Source organism: Bufo gargarizans, chromosome 1, assembly GCF_014858855.1.
Source record: "Bufo gargarizans isolate SCDJY-AF-19 chromosome 1, ASM1485885v1, whole genome shotgun sequence".
Taxonomy (NCBI): Eukaryota; Metazoa; Chordata; class Amphibia; order Anura; family Bufonidae; genus Bufo; species Bufo gargarizans.
In genome coordinates, this window is record NC_058080.1 from 28,298,400 (window position 1) to 28,318,899 (window position 20,500).

At 45.9% G+C, this 20,500-nt stretch overlaps 1 protein-coding gene across 1 annotated transcript in view; it reads left to right on the forward strand.

The window, feature by feature from the left end:
* The first annotated feature begins 3,268 nt into the window (after positions 1–3,268).
* The window catches only part of LOC122923506 (vomeronasal type-2 receptor 116-like), a 38,957-nt gene continuing 21,725 nt past the window's right edge, over positions 3,269–20,500 (forward strand). Inside the window, exons 1-3 of the mRNA XM_044274368.1 lie at positions 3,269–3,442; positions 6,192–6,692; positions 7,119–7,241. Coding sequence (XP_044130303.1) covers positions 3,269–3,442; positions 6,192–6,692; positions 7,119–7,241 — 798 coding nt within the window. The remainder of the gene's footprint in view (positions 3,443–6,191; positions 6,693–7,118; positions 7,242–20,500) is intronic.

Sequence of the window (20,500 nt, forward strand, 5' to 3'; positions counted from 1 at the left end):
AATTAGGGCACAAGATCTCCTCATGTCCATCTTCAGGTGGGCTTGGCGAGAGGTCTAAATTAAGAAATGGCGATGAAAACAGCTACTCGGAATATCCGAGTGTGGAATCACTTGTTTCCCAAGACTCTCCATGGTGGGTGGAAGGAGTATCTGGGTGAGGATTCTGTTGACCAGACACTTGATACTGAGACTGGACTTTGTGGAAGACAGGGTGGTGTTTAACTGACTAGAAGCTTTATCTGCTGCAATCCAACCAACCACCTGCTCGCACTGGTCTGACTTCGAGAGACATGAAGCTAGGTATTGTGGATGAGTGTGTTTCTTGTGCTCTGGCAGCAGGCACAGTTTCACTGTACCCAGGGCCACGGCCTCTGCGTGCACCATCAGCAGCACGGCCACTTCCCCGTCCCTTACTGCTCGCTTTGTGCATATTGAATGGTACAGACGTGGACAAAATTGTTGGTACCCTTTGGTCAATGAAAGAAAAAGTCACAATGGTCACAGAAATAACTTTAATCTGACAAAAGTAATAATAAATTAAAATTCTATAAATGTTAACCAATGAAAGTCAGACATTGTTTTTCAACCATGCTTCAACAGAATTATGTAAAAAAATAAACTCATGAAACAGGCATGGACAAAAATGATGGTACCCCTAGAAAACACAGAACATAATGTGACCAAAGGGACATGTTAATTCAAGGTGTGTCCACTAATTAGCATCACAGGTGTCTACAACCTTGTAATCAGCCATTGGGCCTATATATATGGCTCCAGGTAATCACTGTGTTGTTTGGTGATATGGTGTGTACCACACTCGACATGGACCAGAGGAAGCAAAGGAAAGAGCTGTCTCAAGAGATCAGAAAGAAAATTATAGACAAGCATGTTAAAGGTAAAGGCTATAAGACCATCTCCAAGCAACTAGATGTTCCTGTGAGTACAGTTGCACATATTATTCATAAGTTTAAGATCCATGGGACTGTAGCCAACCTCCCTGGACGTGGCCGCAGGAGGAAAATTGATGACAAATCTAAGAGACGGATAATCCGAATGGTAACAAAAGAGCCTAGAAAGACTTCTAAAGAGATTCAAGGTGAACTTCATGCTCAAGGAACATCAGTGTCAGATCGCACCATCCGTCGTTGTTTGAGCCAAAGTGGACTACATGGGAGACGACCAAGGAGGACACCATTGTTGAAAACGAATCATAAAAAAGCAAGACTGGAATATGCCAAACTACATGTTGACAAGCCACAAAGCTTCTGGGAGAATGTCCTGTGGACAGATGAGACAAAAATCGAAGTTTTTGCCAAGGCACATCAGCTGTATGTTCACAGACGAAAAAATGAAGCATATCAAGAAAAGAACACTGTCCCTACTGTGAAACATGGAGGAGGCTCTGTTATGTTCTGGGGCTGCTTTGCTGCGTCTGGCACAGGGTGTCTTGAATCTGTGCAGGGTACAATGAAATCTCAAGACTATCAAGGAATTCTAGAGAGAAATGTACTAGCCAGTGTCAGAAAGCTTGGTCTCAGTCGCAGGTCATGGGTCTTGCAACAGGACAATGACCCAAAACACACCGCTAAAAACACCCAAGAATGGCTAAGAGGAAAAAATTGGACTATTCTAAAGTGGCCTTCTATGAGCCCTGACCTCAATCCTATTGAGCATCTTTGGAAGGAGCTGAAACATGCAGTCTGGAAAAGGCACCCTTCAAACCGGACACAACTGGAGCAGTTTGCTCATGAGGAGTGGGCCAAAATACCTGCTGAGAGGTGCAGATGTCTCATTGACAGTTACAGGAAGCGTTTGATTGCAGTGATTGCCTCAAAAGGTTGCGCAACAAAATATTAAGTTAGGGGTACCATCATTTTTGTCCATGCCTGTTTCATGAGTTTATTTTTTTACATAATTCTGTTGAAGCATGGTTGAAAAACAATGTCTGACTTTCATTGGTTAACATTTATAGAATTTTAATTTATTATTACTTTTGTCAGATTAAAGTTATTTCTGTGACCATTGTGACTTTTTCTTTCATTGACCAAAGGGTACCAACAATTTTGTCCACGTCTGTATATATGCTTGCAAGTATGTCACACGTACAGTAGCACAGGTTTTATAAGTGTATGCGCAAATAAAGTACACAGAATGTCACATATATTTTTAGGATGCGCACACATTAAACAGGAGGTATAGCGCAAGTAATGTCGATGTCACCACCGGCTAATAAAAAATTACACTGAATGAATGTCACTGATATTTAGGATGCACACATGTTATACAGGAGGTATAGCGCAATTAATGTCGATGTCACCACTGCCTAATAAAAAATTACACAGAATTATTGTCACAGATATTTAGGATGCGCACACGTTAAACAGGAGGTATAGCACAAGTAATGTTGCTGTTACCACCGGCTAAGTACACTGGATGTGACAGATATTTTTAGGCTGCGCACACGTTAGACAGGAGATGTAGCGCAGATAATGTAGCTGTCTGCAGCGGCCAAACAATTGCAAGCTATTTAGCGCAGGTTGTCCTTAAAGGGACTTTTGGGTCTCTAACAAGTGTTAGCAATTTAGTGCAGGTTGTGCTAAAAATATATATTACTGCCACACACAATAGTGCTTATAAGGACTTTTGGGTCTATAACAAGTATAAAAACTAAAATATTGCTATTTCAATCCCTACACTCTCTGTCCCTTCTGCTCTCCAGCTCTCCCTGACTAATACTGAGCCGAACACATGTCATCGGATGCTATATAGCAACCGATGACGCGTTCCGGCCAGCCAATCACTGTAATGCCAGCAGCCAACATGGCTACTGGCATTACAGGGAATGGCAGTACTTACCTGCACCTTTATTGGCTGTGTAGCAGCCAACAAACGTGCAGGGAGGAGACTGGAGCATTGCATAGCATGCTCGCCCAACACTAATGCTTGAGCCCACAGCTCCATCACACTAAGCACTGGAATACCGCCGCACAGAGAGCAGTACTTGCTTATAATGGTCAGAACAGGGAGAGAAAAGAAAGGTGACATACCGAAACACCTAAAGCCCATAAAGTCCATATGGAATTGCAGACATTAAACAGGAGGTATAGCGCAAGTAATGTCGATGTCACCACCGGCTAATAAAAAAATTACACCGAATTATTGTCACTGATATTTAGGATGCACAAACGTTAAACAGGAGGTATAGCACAAGTAATGTTGCTGTCACTGGAGACAAATGGGTGCTTGCTCAACGAATAAGTCTTCCAAGATGGCTCCAGGGGCAGACAAAGGAGGAGCAGATGGCGAAGCTACCGACATGGAGAGTGTTATAGATGGTGAACAAGGCACCGCACTTGCGCCTATCTCAACGGCATATCTGAAAAAGACATTGTTACCGGCTATGAAACCTGTGTTGTCTGAGCTAGCTGACATTGAGACAGATGTACAACAGATTGTTCAGCGGGTGTAGAGTTTGGAGACCTTGCAAGCTGGAGTGACCTCTTACTCAGGGGTCTTGGCCTCACAGGTGGCCAATCAAGCTAATAATATTAGTAGGGCACTAGCTTTTATAGACCAGCAGAACCGTAGCAGGAGGAAGAATATATGAATCAAATGCCTACCAGAATTCAGGGCAGTAGACACATTACGCACCGTGTCAAATCTACCATACGCCTGTAGACCTGGATAAAGCCACCTGGAGTCAATTGGATATGGAACCACTAAAGGTCCCTTTATGGCTGCCATTGCAAGATCAAGAGACTTTGCCATTTTTGCCGCACATGGAGCCCTGGAAGAAAGCCGCCAGTACCAAGTCTCCAAAAAAGAAGATGTCTGCAGAACATCCTATTTGAGTGATATGCTTGACTTTACTGGGTAGTATTTTTATATTTATGTTGTTTTTTGTTCTAGGTGGTCGGGTATACACCATTTTTTGTTTTAACCCTTCTGGGCCCAAGGCCTACTACCTCATGGAGATGCAGAGAAGTTGTACTCTATATGTTCTATGGTTTTTGGTTTCTTTACCCACTTAGTCAAGCAAGATTGCAGTAGTTGTGATCCCCTGGTTCTCTGACGATTCCAGGGGGTGAGTTGTGAAGTCAGTTTAACATCTGTAGCTGGATGTCTGGCTGATAGCCTTGTGTCATGCACACACCTTCTATTGGTTTGTGTAGACACAGTTTGCCGCCCTAGGCTTGGGATGCGATGTCCAATTTCACTTGCATTACAGAATGGATCATTATGTGCCATTTTGTAATTAAATTCTGACCTCTTGCCATCATTCCAATTCATTGTTGTTCTCCAAGCTACCGGGACACACAACACCGATCTCTTCTGACATCTCAGCCTAGCTGACATCTCAGTCTATTGCTTATCCTTCTTGGTGTTGAAATTTCAATGTTGAGGAATGTACAGTCGAGGCCAAAAGTTTTGAGAATGACACAAATATTAGTTTTCACAAAGTTTGCTGCTAAACTGGTTTTAGATCTTTGTTTCAGTTGTTTCTGTGATGTAGTGAAATATAATTACACGCACTTCATACGTTTCAAAGGCTTTTATCGACAATTACATGACATTCATTTATGCAAAGAGTTAGTATTTGCAGTGTTGGCCCTTCTTTTTCAGGACCTCTGCAATCCGACTGGGCATGCTCTCAATCAACTTCTGGACCAATTCCTGACTGATAGCAACCCATTCTTTCATAATCACTTCTTGGAGTTTATCCGAATTAGTGGGTTTTTGTTTGTCCACCCGCCTCTTGAGGATTGACCACAAGTTCTCAATGGGATTAAGATCTGGGGAGTTTCCAGGCCATGGACCCAAAATGTCAACGTTTTGGTCCCCGAGCCACTTAGTTATCACTTTTGCCTTGTGGCACGGTGCTCCATCGTGCTGGAAAATGCATTGTTCTTCACCAAACTGTTGTTGGATTGTTGGAAGAAGTTGCTGTTGGAGGGTGTTTTGGTTCCATTCTTTATTCATGGCTGTGTTTTTGAGCAAAAGTGTGAGTGAGCCCACTCCCTTGGATGAGACGCAACCCCACACATGAATGGTCTGTTGGCATGACACAGGACTGATGGTAGCGCTCACCTTTTCTTCTCCGGACAAGCCTTTTTCCTGATGCCCCAAACAATCGGAAAGAGGCTTCATCAGAGAATATGACTTTGCCCCAGTCCTCAGCAGTCCATTCACCATATTTTCTGCAGAAGATCAATCTGTCCCTGATGTTTTTTTTGGAGAGAAGTGGCTTCTTTGCTGCCCTTCTTGACACCAGGCCATCTTCCAAAAGCCTTCGCCTCACTGTGCGTGCAGATCCGCTCACACCTGCCTGCTGCCATTCCTGAGCAAGCGCTGCACTGGTGGCACTCCGATCCCGCAGCTGAATCCTCTTTAGGTGACGATCCTGGTGCTTGCTGGACTTTCTTGGACGCCCTGAAGCCTTCTTAACAAGAATTGAACCTCTTTCCTTGAAGTTCTTGATGATCCTATAAATTGTTGATTGAGGTGCAATCTTAGTAGCCACAATATCCTTGCCTGTGAAGCCATTTTTATGCAGCGCAATGATGGCTGCACGCGTTTCTTTGCAGGTCACCATGGTTAACAATGGAAGAACAATGATTTCAAGCATCACCCTCCTTTTAACAGGTCAAGTCTGCCATTTTAACCCAATCAGCCTGACATAATGATCTCCAGCCTTGTGCTCGTCAACATTCTCACCTGAGTTAACAAGACAATTACTGAAATGATCTCAGCAGGTCCTTTAATGACAGCAATGGAATGCAGTGGAAAGTTTTTTTTGGGATTAAGTTAATGTTCATGGCAAAGAAGGACGATGCAATTCATCTGATCGCTCTTCATAACATTCTGGAGTATACGCAAATTGCTATTATAAAAACTTAAGCAGCGAAACTTTTGGCCACGACTGAATATTGGTATATGAAATCCTTTATTCTTGTATTTATTACATTATATAACCAGTGGACTCTTGGGGCTCAGAATGTCATGTCTGACATTAGGGTCACCATGTGACCCTATGAGAAAATCATTTATGAATCTCAAAGATAATTTTTTTGTACCTCACATTCATGTAGTCGTTCAGTCCAGGTCTTATTGGGAGTTTTCTTTTGACTTCCCTACTAAATAATTGAATATTAAATGTTCTACATGGAAATCTTTTCTCCTGTGTCCTGCAGATCAGCTATGGAGCCACCGAACACTCATTATCCGATAGATTCCTCTATCCACATGTCTTCAGAACTGTCCAGAATCACAACATCCACAATATGGTCGTCACCAAACTGTTGGAGCACTTTGGCTGGACCTGGGTTGGGATTTTAGTGACGGATGATGATACCGGAGAGAATGAGCTGCAAATACTGACAAAGTACATGAGAGAGCACGGGATCTGTGCCGCCTTCACCATAAAACTTACAGAGCAGATTGTCAACGACAATGAGCGGATTTTACAAGTTTTGAAGAATCCACAAATCAATATCATTATAATGTGTGGGACCTTATCTCTCAATGGAGATCGATTACTATACTACCATTCATCTGTATTTATAGACAAATTCTTTATCCTTCCACCATCCTGGGCTTCCAGTAACTTCATTCTAGAACATCAGTACCCAGAACTGAATGGAAGTCTAGCAGTTGAATTTTCATCACAGACTTTTCCAGGAGAGGAAGATTTGGTGAGAAATTACAGGAAACTCCCCGATATATACCATTTAGAGCCTATGTGGACATTATTAGATATAATAGCAGAAACTGGAGATAAAGATTCCTTCATTTCATATAATTATACTGATATAGAGTATAATTACACTAATACATATACTATGGCAAGTATGAGGAATTACCTCTCATCAGGGGTCTCTCCGCGACTGTATTATGCAGTAGAAGTCCTGGCAAAAGCTCTACATGAAATGTTCTCATTTATAGGAGACCAATATGGAGAAAACTCAATGACCAGAGTCAGACATTACACACGGAGGTTACAGCTCTACCTACAATGGATGAAGAATCCACTGGATCCAATGAAACCTTCATATTACTTTAATGAAGAGGGTGAAGCTGTACATCCATATAAGATAATAAACTGGATATTTATAAATAAGACCACACAGATGGATGTCCGTAAGGTGGAAATAGGAAATTTTACACCATGGGCCGTCAGTGGAGAACAGCTTCACATAAACACCGAGTCAATAACATGGAAATGGACAAAGGAGGTAAGAAGTGTTATATTATGAGTAGGGATGAGCGAACTCGAACTGTATAGTTCGGGTTCGTACCGAATTTTGGGGTGTCCGTGACACGGACCCGAACCCGGACATTTTCGTAAAAGTCCGGGTTCGGGTTCGGTGTTCGTCGCTTTCTTCGCGCTTTTGTGACGCTTTCTTGGCGCTTTTTGAAAGGCTGCAAAGCAGCCAATCAACAAGCGTCATACTACTTGCCCCAAGAGGCCATCACAGCCATGCCTACTATTGGCATGGCTGTGATTGGCCAGAGCACCATGTGACCCAGCCTCTATTTAAGCTGGAGTCACATAGCGCCGCCCGTCACTCTGCTCTGATTAGCGTAGGGAGAGGTTGCAGCTGTGACAGTAGGGCGAGATTAGGCAGATTAACTCCTCCAAAGGACTTGATTAACTGATCGATCTGCAGCTGTGGATCATTGAGCTGCTGATCCTCAATTGCTCACTGTTTTTAGGCTGCACAGACCGTTTGTCAGTCTCATTTTTCTGGGGTGATCGGCGGCCATTTTGTGTCTTGTGGTGCGCCAGCACAAGCTGCGACCAAGTGCATTTAACCCTCAATGGTGTGGTTGTTTTTTGGCTAAAGCCTACATCAGGGTGAAGCTGTCACACCAAGTGCATTTAACCAGCAATAGTCTGTTCATTTTTTGGCCATATACAAAATCAGGGGCAAGCTGCGCCTGTCACCAAGTGCATTTAACCCTCAATGGTGTGGTTGTTTTTTGGCTAAAGCCTACATCAGGGTGAAGCTGTCACACCAAGTGCATTTAACCAGCAATAGTCTGTTCATTTTTTGGCCATATACAAAATCAGGGGCAAGCTGCGCCTGTCACCAAGTGCATTTAACCCTCAATGGTGTGGTTGTTTTTTGGCTAAAGCCTACATCAGGGTGAAGCTGTCACACCAAGTGCATTTAACCAGCAATAGTCTGTTTATTTTTTGGCCATATCCCAGTCTAATTCTGTCACTAAATCCATACCGGTCACCCAGCGCCTAAATACTAGGCCTCAAATTTATATCCAGCTAAATCTGTCCCTAGTGCTGTAGCTGGGCGAGTTATTTAGTGTCCGTTCAAGCACATTTCTTGTTCTGGGTTGAAATACAATTCCCAATTTAGCAATTTCATAATTTAGTGGTTCCTGCTATATCAGAGCTATTTGAAATCTATCCCAAAAAGGGTATATAATATTGAAGGTGCACATTGGGTCATTCAGAATAACTTCACACACACGCTTCTGTGCATTTCCAAGTCTAATTCTGTCACTAAACCCATACCTGTCACCCAGCGCCTAAATACTAGGCCTCAAATTTAAATCCCTCTAAATCTCTCGTTACCCACCGCTGTACTGTTGTTGCTGGGCAAGATATTTAGTGTCCGTCAAAGCACATTTTTTGTTCTGGGTTGAAGTACAATTCCCAATTTAGCAATTTCATAATTTAGTGGTTTCTGCTATATCAGAGCTATTTGAAATCTATCCCTAAAAGGGTATATAATATTGAAGGTGCACATAGGGTCATTCAGAATAACTTCACACACACCCGCTACTGTGTATTTCCAAGTCTAATTCTGTCACTAAATCCATACCGGTGACCCAGCGCCTAAATACTAGGCCTCAAATTTAATTCCCTCTAAATCTCTCGTTACCCACCGCTGTACTGTTGTTGCTGGGCAAGATATTTAGTGTCCGTCAAAGCACATTTTTTGTTCTGGGTTGAAGTACAATTCCCAATTTAGCAATTTCATAATTTAGTGGTTTCTGCTATATCAGAGCTATTTGAAATCTATCCATAAAAGGGTATATAATATTGAAGGTGCACATAGGGTCATTCAGAATAACTTCACACACACCCGCTACTGTGTATTTCCAAGTCTAATTCTGTCACTAAACCCATACCTGTCACCCAGCGCCTAAATACTAGGCCTCAAATTTAAATCCCTCTAAATCTCTCGTTACCGTTGTCCTGTTGTAGCTGGGAAAGTTATTTAGTGCCCGTCAAAGCACATTTTTTGTTCTGGGTTGAAGTACAATTCCCAATTTAGCAATTTCATAATTTAGTGGTTCCTGCTATATCAGAGCTATTTGAAATCTATCCCAAAAAGGGTATATAATATTCAAGGTGCACATTGGGTCATTCAGAATAACTTCACACACACGCTTCTGTGCATTTCCAAGTCTAATTCTGTCACTAAATCCATACCGGTCACCCAGCGCCTAAATACTAGGCCTCAAATTTATATCCCGCTGAATTTGAATACAATACATTGGGCCAAATAATATATTTGTTGTTGTGGTGAACCATAACAATGAGAAAAACATCTAGTAAGGGACGCGGACGTGGACATGGTCGTGGTGGTGTTAGTGGACCCTCTGGTGCTGGGAGAGGACGTGGCCGTTCTGCCACATCCACACGTCCTAGTGTACCAACTACCTCAGGTCCCAGTAGCCGCCAGAATTTACAGCGATATATGGTGGGGCCCAATGCCGTTCTAAGGATGGTAAGGCCTGAGCAGGTACAGGCATTAGTCAATTGGGTGGCCGACAGTGGATCCAGCACGTTCACATTATCTCCCACCCAGTCTTCTGCAGAAAGCGCACAGATGGCGCCTGAAAACCAACCCCATCAGTCTGTCACATCACCCCCATGCATACCAGGGAAACTGTCTCAGCCTCAAGTTATGCAGCAGTCTCTTATGCTGTTTGAAGACTCCGCTGGCAGGGTTTCCCAAGGGCATCCACCTAGCCCTTCCCCAGCGGTGAAAGACATAGAATGCACTGACGCACAACCACTTATGTTTCCTGATGATGAGGACATGGGAATACCACCTCAGCATGTCTCTGATGATGACGAAACACAGGTGCCAACTGCTGCGTCTTTCTGCAGTGTGCAGACTGAACAGGAGGTCAGGGATCAAGACTGGGTGGAAGACGATGCAGGGGACGATGAGGTCCTAGACCCCACATGGAATGAAGGTCGTGCCACTGACTTTCACAGTTCGGAGGAAGAGGCAGTGGTGAGACCGAGCCAACAGCGTAGCAAAAGAGGGAGCAGTGGGCAAAAGCAGAACACCCGCCGCCAAGAGACTCCGCCTGCTACTGACCGCCGCCATCTGGGACCGAGCACCCCAAAGGCAGCTTCAAGGAGTTCCCTGGCATGGCACTTCTTCAAACAATGTGCTGACGACAAGACCCGAGTGGTTTGCACGCTGTGCCATCAGAGCCTGAAGCGAGGCATTAACGTTCTGAACCTGAGCACAACCTGCATGACCAGGCACCTGCATGCAAAGCATGAACTGCAGTGGAGTAAACACCTTAAAACCAAGGAAGTCACTCAGGCTCCCCCTGCTACCTCTTCTGCTGCTGCCGCCTCGGCCTCTTCCTCCGCCTCTGGAGGAACGTTGGCACCTGCCGCCCAGCAAACAGGGGATGTACCACCAACACCACCACCACCACCTCCGTCACCAAGCGTCTCAACCATGTCACACGCCAGCGTTCAGCTCTCCATCTCACAAACATTTGATAGAAAGCGTAAATTCCCACCTAGCCACCCTCGATCCCTGGCCCTGAATGCCAGCATTTCTAAACTACTGGCCTATGAAATGCTGTCATTTAGGCTGGTGGACACAGACAGCTTCAAACAGCTCATGTCGCTTGCTGTCCCACAGTATGTTGTTCCCAGCCGGCACTACTTCTCCAAGAGAGCCGTGCCTTCCCTGCACAACCAAGTATCCGATAAAATCAAGTGTGCACTGCGCAACGCCATCTGTAGCAAGGTCCACCTAACCACAGATACGTGGACCAGTAAGCACGGCCAGGGACGCTATATCTCCCTAACTGCACACTGGGTAAATGTAGTGGCAGCTGGGCCCCAGGCGGAGAGCTGTTTGGCGCACGTCCTGCCGCCGCCAAGGATCGCAGGGCAACATTCTTTGCCTCCTGTTGCCACCTCCTCCTTCTCGGCTTCCTCCTCCTCTTCTTCCACCTGCTCATCCAGTCAGCCACACACCTTCACCACCAACTTCAGCACAGCCCGGGGTAAACGTCAGCAGGCCATTCTGAAACTCATATGTTTGGGGGACAGGCCCCACACCGCACAGGAGTTGTGGCGGGGTATTGAACAACAGACCGACGAGTGGTTGCTGCCGGTGAGCCTCAAGCCCGGCCTGGTGGTGTGTGATAATGGGCGAAATCTCGTTGCAGCTCTGGGACTAGCCGGTTTGACGCACATCCCTTGCTTGGCGCATGTGCTGAATTTGGTGGTGCAGAAGTTCATTCACAACTACCCCGACATGTCAGAGCTGCTGCATAAAGTGCGGGCCGTCTGTTCGCGCTTCCGGCGTTCACATCCTGCCGCTGCTCGCCTGTCTGCGCTACAGCGTAACTTCGGCCTTCCCGCTCACCGCCTCATATGCGACGTGCCCACCAGGTGGAACTCCACCTTGCACATGCTGGACAGACTGTGCGAGCAGCAGCAGGCCATAGTGGAGTTTCAGCTGCAGCACGCACGGGTCAGTCGCACTACAGAACAGCACCACTTCACCACCAATGACTGGGCCTCCATGCGAGACCTGTGTGCCCTGTTGCGCTGTTTCGAGTACTCCACCAACATGGCCAGTGGCGATGACACCGTTATCAGCGTTACAATACCACTTCTATGTCTCCTTGAGAAAACACTTAGGGCGATGATGGAACAGGAGGTGGCCCAGGAGGAGGAGGAGGAGGATGAGGAAGAGGGGTCATTTTTAGCACTTTCAGGCCAGTCTCTTCGAAGTGACTCAGAGGGAGGTTTTTTGCAACAGCAGAGGCCAGGTACAAATGTGGCCAGCCAGGGCCCACTACTGGAGGACGAGGAGGACGAGGATGAGGAGGAGGTGGAGGAGGATGAGGATGAAGCATGGTCACAGCGGGGTGGCACCCAACGCAGCTCGGGTCCATCACTGGTGCGTGGCTGGGGGGAAAGGCAGGACGATGACGATACGCCTCCCACAGAGGACAGCTTGTCCTTACCCCTGGGCAGCCTGGCACACATGAGCGACTACATGCTGCAGTGCCTGCGCAACGACAGCAGAGTTGCCCACATTTTAACCTGTGCGGACTACTGGGTTGCCACCCTGCTGGATCCACGCTACAAAGACAATGTGCCCACCTTACTTCCTGCACTGGAGCGTGATAGGAAGATGCGCGAGTACAAGCGCACGTTGGTAGACGCGCTACTGAGAGCATTCCCAAATGTCACAGGGGAACAAGTGGAAGCCCAAGGCCAAGGCAGAGGAGGAGCAAGAGGTCGCCAAGGCAGCTGTGTCACGGCCAGCTCCTCTGAGGGCAGGGTTAGCATGGCAGAGATGTGGAAAACTTTTGTCAACACGCCACAGCTAACTGCACCACCACCTGATACGCAACGTGTTAGCAGGAGGCAACATTTCACTAACATGGTGGAACAGTACGTGTGCACACCCCTCCACGTACTGACTGATGGTTCGGCCCCATTCAACTTCTGGGTCTCTAAATTGTCCACGTGGCCAGAGCTAGCCTTTTATGCCTTGGAGGTGCTGGCCTGCCCGGCAGCCAGCGTTTTGTCTGAACGTGTATTCAGCACGGCAGGGGGCGTCATTACAGACAAACGCAGCCGCCTGTCTACAGCCAATGTGGACAAGCTGACGTTCATAAAAATGAACCAGGCATGGATCCCACAGGACCTGTCCGTCCCTTGTCCAGATTAGACATTAACTACCTCCCCATAACCATATATTATTGGACTCCAGGGCACTTCCTCATTCAATCCTATTTTTATTTTCATTTTACCATTATATTGCGATGCTACCCAAAGTTGAATGAACCTCTCCTCTGCCTGTGTGCTAGGCCTAAATATATGCCAATGGACTGTTGCAGTGGTGGCTGACATGAAGCCTGATTCTCTGCTATGACATGCAGACTAATTCTCTGCTGACATGAAGCCAGATTGTCTGTTACGGGACCTCTCTCCTCTGCCTGGGTGCTGGGCCTAAATTTATGACAATGGACTGTTGCAGTGGTGGCTGACGTGAAGCCTGATTCTCTGCTATGACATGCAGACTGATTCTCTGCTGTCATGAAGCCAGATTGTCTGTTACGGGACCTCTCTGCTCTGCCTGTGTGCTAGGCCTAAATATATGCCAATGGACTGTTGCAGTGGTGGGTGACGTGAAGCCTGATTCTCTGCTATGATATGAAGACTGATTCTCTGCTGACATGAAGCCAGATTGTCTGTTACGGGACCTTTCTCCTCTGCCTGGGTTCTGGGCCTAAATTTATGAAAATTGACTCTTACAGTGGTGGGTGACGTGAAGCCTGATTCTCTGCTATGATATGAAGACTGATTCTCTGCTGACATGAAGCCAGATTGTCTGTTACGGGACCTTTCTCCTCTGCCTGGGTTCTGGGCCTAAATTTATGAAAATTGACTCTTACAGTGGTGGGTGACGTGAAGCCTGATTCTCTGCTATGATATGAAGACTGATTCTCTGCTGACATGAAGCCAGATTGTCTGTTACGGGACCTTTCTCCTCTGCCTGGGTTCTGGGCCTAAATTTATGAAAATTGACTCTTACAGTGGTGGGTGACGTGAAGCCTGATTCTCTGCTATGATATGAAGACTGATTCTCTGCTGACATGAAGCCAGATTGTCTGTTACGGGACCTTTCTCCTCTGCCTGGGTTCTGGGCCTAAATTTATGAAAATTGACTCTTACAGTGGTGGGTGACGTGAAGCCTGATTCTCTGCTATGATATGAAGACTGATTCTCTGCTGACATGAAGCCAGATTGTCTGTTACGGGACCTTTCTCCTCTGCCTGGGTTCTGGGCCTAAATTTATGAAAATTGACTCTTACAGTGGTGGGTGACGTGAAGCCTGATTCTCTGCTATGATATGAAGACTGATTCTCTGCTGACATGAAGCCAGATCCTCTGTTACGGGACCTCTCTCCTCTGCCTGGGTGCTGGGCCTAAATTTATGACAATGGACTGTTGCAGTGGTGGCTGACGTGAAGCCTGATTCTCTGCTATGACATGCAGACTGATTCTCTGCTGTCATGAAGCCAGATTGTCTGTTACGGGACCTCTCTGCTCTGCCTGTGTGCTAGGCCTAAATATATGCCAATGGACTGTTGCAGTGGTGGGTGACGTGAAGCCTGATTCTCTGCTATGATATGAAGACTGATTCTCTGCTGACATGAAGCCAGATTGTCTGTTACGGGACCTTTCTCCTCTGCCTGTGTTCTGGGCCTAAATTTATGAAAATTGACTCTTACAGTGGTGGGTGACGTGAAGCCTGATTCTCTGCTATGATATGAAGACTGATTCTCTGCTGACATGAAGCCAGATTGTCTGTTACGGGACCTTTCTCCTCTGCCTGGGTTCTGGGCCTAAATTTATGAAAATTGACTCTTACAGTGGTGGGTGACGTGAAGCCTGATTCTCTGCTATGATATGAAGACTGATTCTCTGCTGACATGAAGCCAGATTGTCTGTTACGGGACCTTTCTCCTCTGCCTGGGTTCTGGGCCTAAATTTATGAAAATTGACTCTTACAGTGGTGGGTGACGTGAAGCCTGATTCTCTGCTATGATATGAAGACTGATTCTCTGCTGACATGAAGCCAGATTGTCTGTTACGGGACCTTTCTCCTCTGCCTGGGTTCTGGGCCTAAATTTATGAAAATTGACTCTTACAGTGGTGGGTGACGTGAAGCCTGATTCTCTGCTATGATATGAAGACTGATTCTCTGCTGACATGAAGCCAGATTCTCTGTTACGGGACCTCCCTCCTCTGCCTGGGTGCTGGGCCTAAATATATGCCAATGGACTGTTGCAGTGGTGGCTGACGTGAAGCCTCATTCTCTGCTATGACATGCAGACTAATTCTCTGCTGACATGAAGCCAGATTGTCTGTTACGGGACCTCCCTCCTCTGCCTGGGTGCTGGGCCTAAATATATGCCAATGGACTGTTGCAGTGGTGGCTGACGTGAAGCCTCATTCTCTGCTATGACATGCAGACTGATTCTCTGCTGACATGAAGCCAGATTCTCTGTTACGGGACCTCTCTCCTCTGCCTGGGTGCTGGGCCTAAATATATGCCAATGGACTGTTGCAGTGGTGGCTGACGTGAAGCCTCATTCTCTGCTATGACATGCAGACTAATTCTCTGCTGACATGAAGCCAGATTCTCTGTTACGGGACCTCTCTCCTCTGCCTGGGTGCCGGGGCCTAAATATCTGAGAATGGACTGTTCCAGTGGTGGGTGACGGGAAGCCAGATTCTCTGCTATGGAACCTCTCTCCAATTGATTTTGGTTAATTTTTATTTATTTAATTTTTATTTTAATTCATTTCCCTATCCACAGTTGTTTGCAGGGGATTTACCTACATGTTGCTGCCTTTTGCAGCCCTCTAGCTCTTTCCTGGGCTGTTTTACAGCCTTTTTAGTGCCGAAAAGTTCGGGTCCCCATTGACTTCAATGGGGTTCGGGTTCGGGACGAAGTTCGGATCGGGTTCGGATCCCGAACCCGAACATTTCCGGGATGTTCGGCCGAACTTCTCGAACCCGAACATCCAGGTGTTCGCTCAACTCTAATTATGAGCAAACCTTTTTGCGGATGCAAGAAAGGGGGACATGGTGTCATGAGCCCTCAAATGTTGCATATGCAATTAGATAAGATGATTTAAAAACTTACAGTCAGGTCCATAAATATTGGGACATTAAACACAATTCTAACATTTTTGTCTCTATACATCACCACAATGGATTTGAAATGAAACAAACAAGATGTGCTTTACCTGCAGACTGTCAGCTTTACCTGCAGACTGTCAGCTTTACCTGCAAACTGTCAGCTGTAATTTGAGGGTATTTACATCCAAATCAGGTGAACGGTGCAGGAATTACAGCAGTTTGCATATGTGCCTCCCACTTGTTAAGGGACCAAAAATAATGGGACAATTGGCTTCTCGGCTGTCCCATGGCCAGGTGTGTGTTATTCCCTCATTATCCCAATTACAATGAGCAGATAGAAGGTCCAGAGGTCATTTCCAGTCTGCTATTTGCATTTGGAATCTGTTGCTGTCAACGCTCAAGATGAGATCCAAAGAGCGGTCACTATCAGTGAAGCCATCATTAGGCTGAAAAAACAAAACAAACCCATCAGAGAGATGGCAAAAACATTAGGCGCGGCCAAAACAACTGTTTAGAACATTCTTAAAAAGACGGAATGCACCGGTGAGCTCAGCAACACCAAAAGACCTTTTTTTCCTCATCCACCGGAAAAAAACTGTGGTGGATGACCGAAGAATTCTTTCCCTGGTGAAGAAAACACCCTTCACAACAGTTGGCCAGATCAAGAACACTCTCCAGGAGGTAGGTGTATGTGTGTCAAAGTCAACAATCAAGAGAAGACTTCACCAGAATTAATACAGAGGGTTCACCACAAGATGTAAACCATTGGTGAGCCTCAAAAACAGGAAGAGCAGATTAGAGCTTGCCAAATGACATCTAAAAAAGCCTTCATAGTTCTGGAACAACATCCTATGGACAGATGAGACCAAGATCAACTTGTACCAGAGTGATGGGAAGAGAAGAGTATGGAGAAGGAAAGGAACTGCTCATGATCCTAAGCATACCACCTCATCAGTGAAGCATGGTGGTGGTAGTGTCATGGCGTGGGCATATATGGCTGCCAATGGAACTGCTTCTCTTGTATTTATTGATGATGTGACTGCTGACAAAAGCAGTAGGATGAATTCTGAAGTGTTTCGGGCAATATTATCTGCTCATATTCAGCCAAATGCTTCAGAACTCATTGGACGGCGCTTCACAATGCAGATGGACAATGACCCAAAGCATCCTGCAAAAGCAACCAAAGAGGTTTTTTTAAGGGAAAGAAGTGGAATGTTATGCAATGGCCGAGTCAATCCCCGGACCTGAATCCGATTGAGCTGCATTTCACTTGCTGAAGACAAAACTGAAGGGAAAATGCACCAAGAACAAGCAGGACCTGAAGACAGTTGCAGTAGAGACCTGGCAGAGCATCACCAGGGATGAGACCCAGCGTCTGGTGATGTCTATGCGTTCCAGACTTCAGGCTGTAATTGACTGCAAAGGATTTGCAACCAAGTATTAAAAAGTGAAAGTTAATTTTAGGATTATTATTCTGTCCCATTACTTTTGGTCCCTTAACAAGTGGGAGGCACATATGTAACTGCTGCAATTCCTGCACCGTTCACCTGATTTTATACAGTTATAACGTGTATTTTGTTTATTGCTCAGTTTTAGTGTAATAGCTCGGCCTAAATCAGCCAGAACTGACAGCAGCCAGTAAATACAGGGTGGGCCATTTATATGGATACACCTTAATAAAGTGGGAATGGTTGGTGATATTAACGTCCTGTTTGTGGCACATTAGTATATGTGAGGGGGGAAACTTTTCAAGATGGGTGGTGACCATGGCGGCCATTTTGAAGTCAGCCATTTTGAATCCAACTTTTGTTTTATTCAATAGGAAGAGGGTCATGTGAATGCCTAAAAATTAGGCATTCAATGGACATAAAAGGCCTTTTATGCCGCTGTATTTACTGAAGACAGGGACCATACATTGTTATGGGTGGTGGTGGTTGGCGGATATGGGCTGTCATGAGGAATTTGAATCAAGCATGGTCTATTGGTCACATGTTTTGAATTACTCCGAGATCCATGCCTCATTCATTTTTAGAAATTTGAGGTAGTCAACACTGTCGTGGGCTAGGCGAGTGCGCTTATCGGTCCCGATCCCCCCTGCTGTGCTGAACGTCCTTTCAGACAGGACACTTGACGAGGGGCAAACTAACAGTTCCATTGCAAATTGTGCAAGCTCTGGCCAGAGGTCAAGCCTGCCCACCCAGTAGTCCAGGGGTTGCTTCCTTCTCAGAGCGTCCAAATCGACCGTTAACCCGATGTAGTCGAATACCTGTCAGTCTAGGCGTTCCCTGAGGCCGGATCCAGAGAACTGCTGTCGATGGGTCGGCTAAAAGAATGATCTCACATCAGAAGTGACCAACACATCTTCAAACTGCCCTCTTCTTGCAGGCGCTGTTGAATTGGTACCCGCAACTGTTTCTCTGTGAGTGGAAATTCCTCTGCCAGTGCCCAAAAAAGCAGAATGCAGCATTTCTCTAAGCGAGGCCTGGAAGTGCTGCATTCTGACAGCCCTCTGTGATGGTGGTAACATTTCTGCCATTTTTTGTTTGTACCGGCGGTACGTTGCCACCCAGTACTGGTCCTTGCCCTTTATGCTTTTTATACGGGGGTCCCTCTCCAAACACTGGAGCATGAAGGCCCCCATTTGCACTAAACTGGAAGTGGTGTAATGGCCTGGCTCCTGCTCATCATCCAGGAAAATGTCGTCCTCGTTCTCCTCCCCCCAGCCACGGACAACACCAGGGATCCCAGCAAGCTTTAAAGCCTGCTCTTCTTGCTCCTCCTCCTCTCCCCCGGCACCATCCTCCTCTGACTCCTCTTCAGACTCCAGTTGACTTGTCTCAGATGGAGTAGCCCCCCTGGGAATTCATTCAGCATTGCGACTTCCTCATCTTCCTGCTCCTGCTCCTTGACGGCTTGATCAATGACACCACGCAATGCACGCTCCAGAAAGAAGGCGTAAGGTACGATGTCACTGATGGCGCCCTGGCTGTGACTGACCAGTTTGGTGATCTCATCAAATGGCCGCAGAAGTCTGCATGCATCGCGCATGAGCAGCCACTGGAGCGGTAAAAAAAAAAACAAGCTCCCCATAATATGTCCTGCCGCAGAGTTCGTACAGGTAGTCGTTAACGGCACGTTTCTGCTGGAGCAGCCTATCGAGCATATACAAGGTTGAGTTACATCGAGTCACGCAGTCACAAATAAGACGTCTGACGGGCAGGTTGTGTTGCCGCTGAATGTCAGCAAGGCGAGCCATGGCCGTGTAAGATCTTCTGAAATGGCCCACGATTTTCCTGGCCTGCTGCAAGACATCCTGGACCCCGGGGTATTTGACAAAGAATCGCTGCATGACCATGCACGGCACGTGTGTCATTTTGCCCTGTTTCAGCGCACTCAGCAGATTGGCACCGTTGTCGCACACCACTTTACCAACTGTCAAATTGAGCGGGGTTGGCCACTGATCTGCCTGTGACCGCAAAGCTGAAAGGAGTGCAGGACCGGTGTGGCTCTTGGCTCGCAGGTTATCCAAATTGCTCTATGAGCTTAGTTAATTTCTTCAGTCCGCTCAATACAGCCTTAGTACATGTCTGTCGATTATATTTTACTCTTTAATCGCAAATGCTTATTTTGTCCTTATGATCCACGGCTCTGCAGATGCATACGGTGTACCCTGAATGGATTTCTTCCAAAGGGGTTTAAAGCTGCAAAGGTTGATGGTCCTTCTGTTGAATCGGGGGGGTCCAGTAGGACTGTGGATCGGAGCCGTCTACGCATACCTAATACGTGAGTAGACAAAATAAGCATTTGCGATTAAAGAGTAAAATATAATCGACAGACATGTACTGAGGCTGTATTAAGCTGACTAAAAAAAACAACTAAGCTCATAACGAAAATTGGATAATTTGCGATTTTATGCAAAAAGGTGTTGGACACTGGATCGAATTTTGGGATTCATTAATACCCTTTTTTCTGCGATTATTTATTTGAATTTTCATCTGAAAATTTACACTAAAATTTGAAGACTGGTCAACAAGATAACCATCGTGTTGTATTTACCCTGTGGTTTTAAAATTGTTTGTAGGTACTTTTTAGTCTGGCCAGACCTGTGTATTTAATTTAGTTTTAATATTGTGATTATCATTTAAGTTTTAATATTATTATATTAATGTATTAAATAAAGTACCATTGACTCTAGATATAGCGAGTGCCCAGCCCTTTGTTTGAAATTATTTTCCCCAATGCGTCGCCTGAGCTCTCTGATGGTTTTGCCATTTTGGTTTTGATGCCGCATACGCATGTCATCATGTAAATAACACCAACCGACTTGCAGTTGTAAAATGACCTGATGAAAAAAGTCTTGTCTGAGGTGCTGCTGGCGAAACTCTTGGTCTTATCTATAAATCCACAGAATTTGCAAGATCCACAGGGAAACGTCCCTGTAAGCGGATTCCGCAACCAGGACTGTGGTTTGGGGCTTGCATAGAGACTGTGTGTCAACATATCTCGTAAGTTGTTGCTACGTCGGTAAGTGACTGAGGG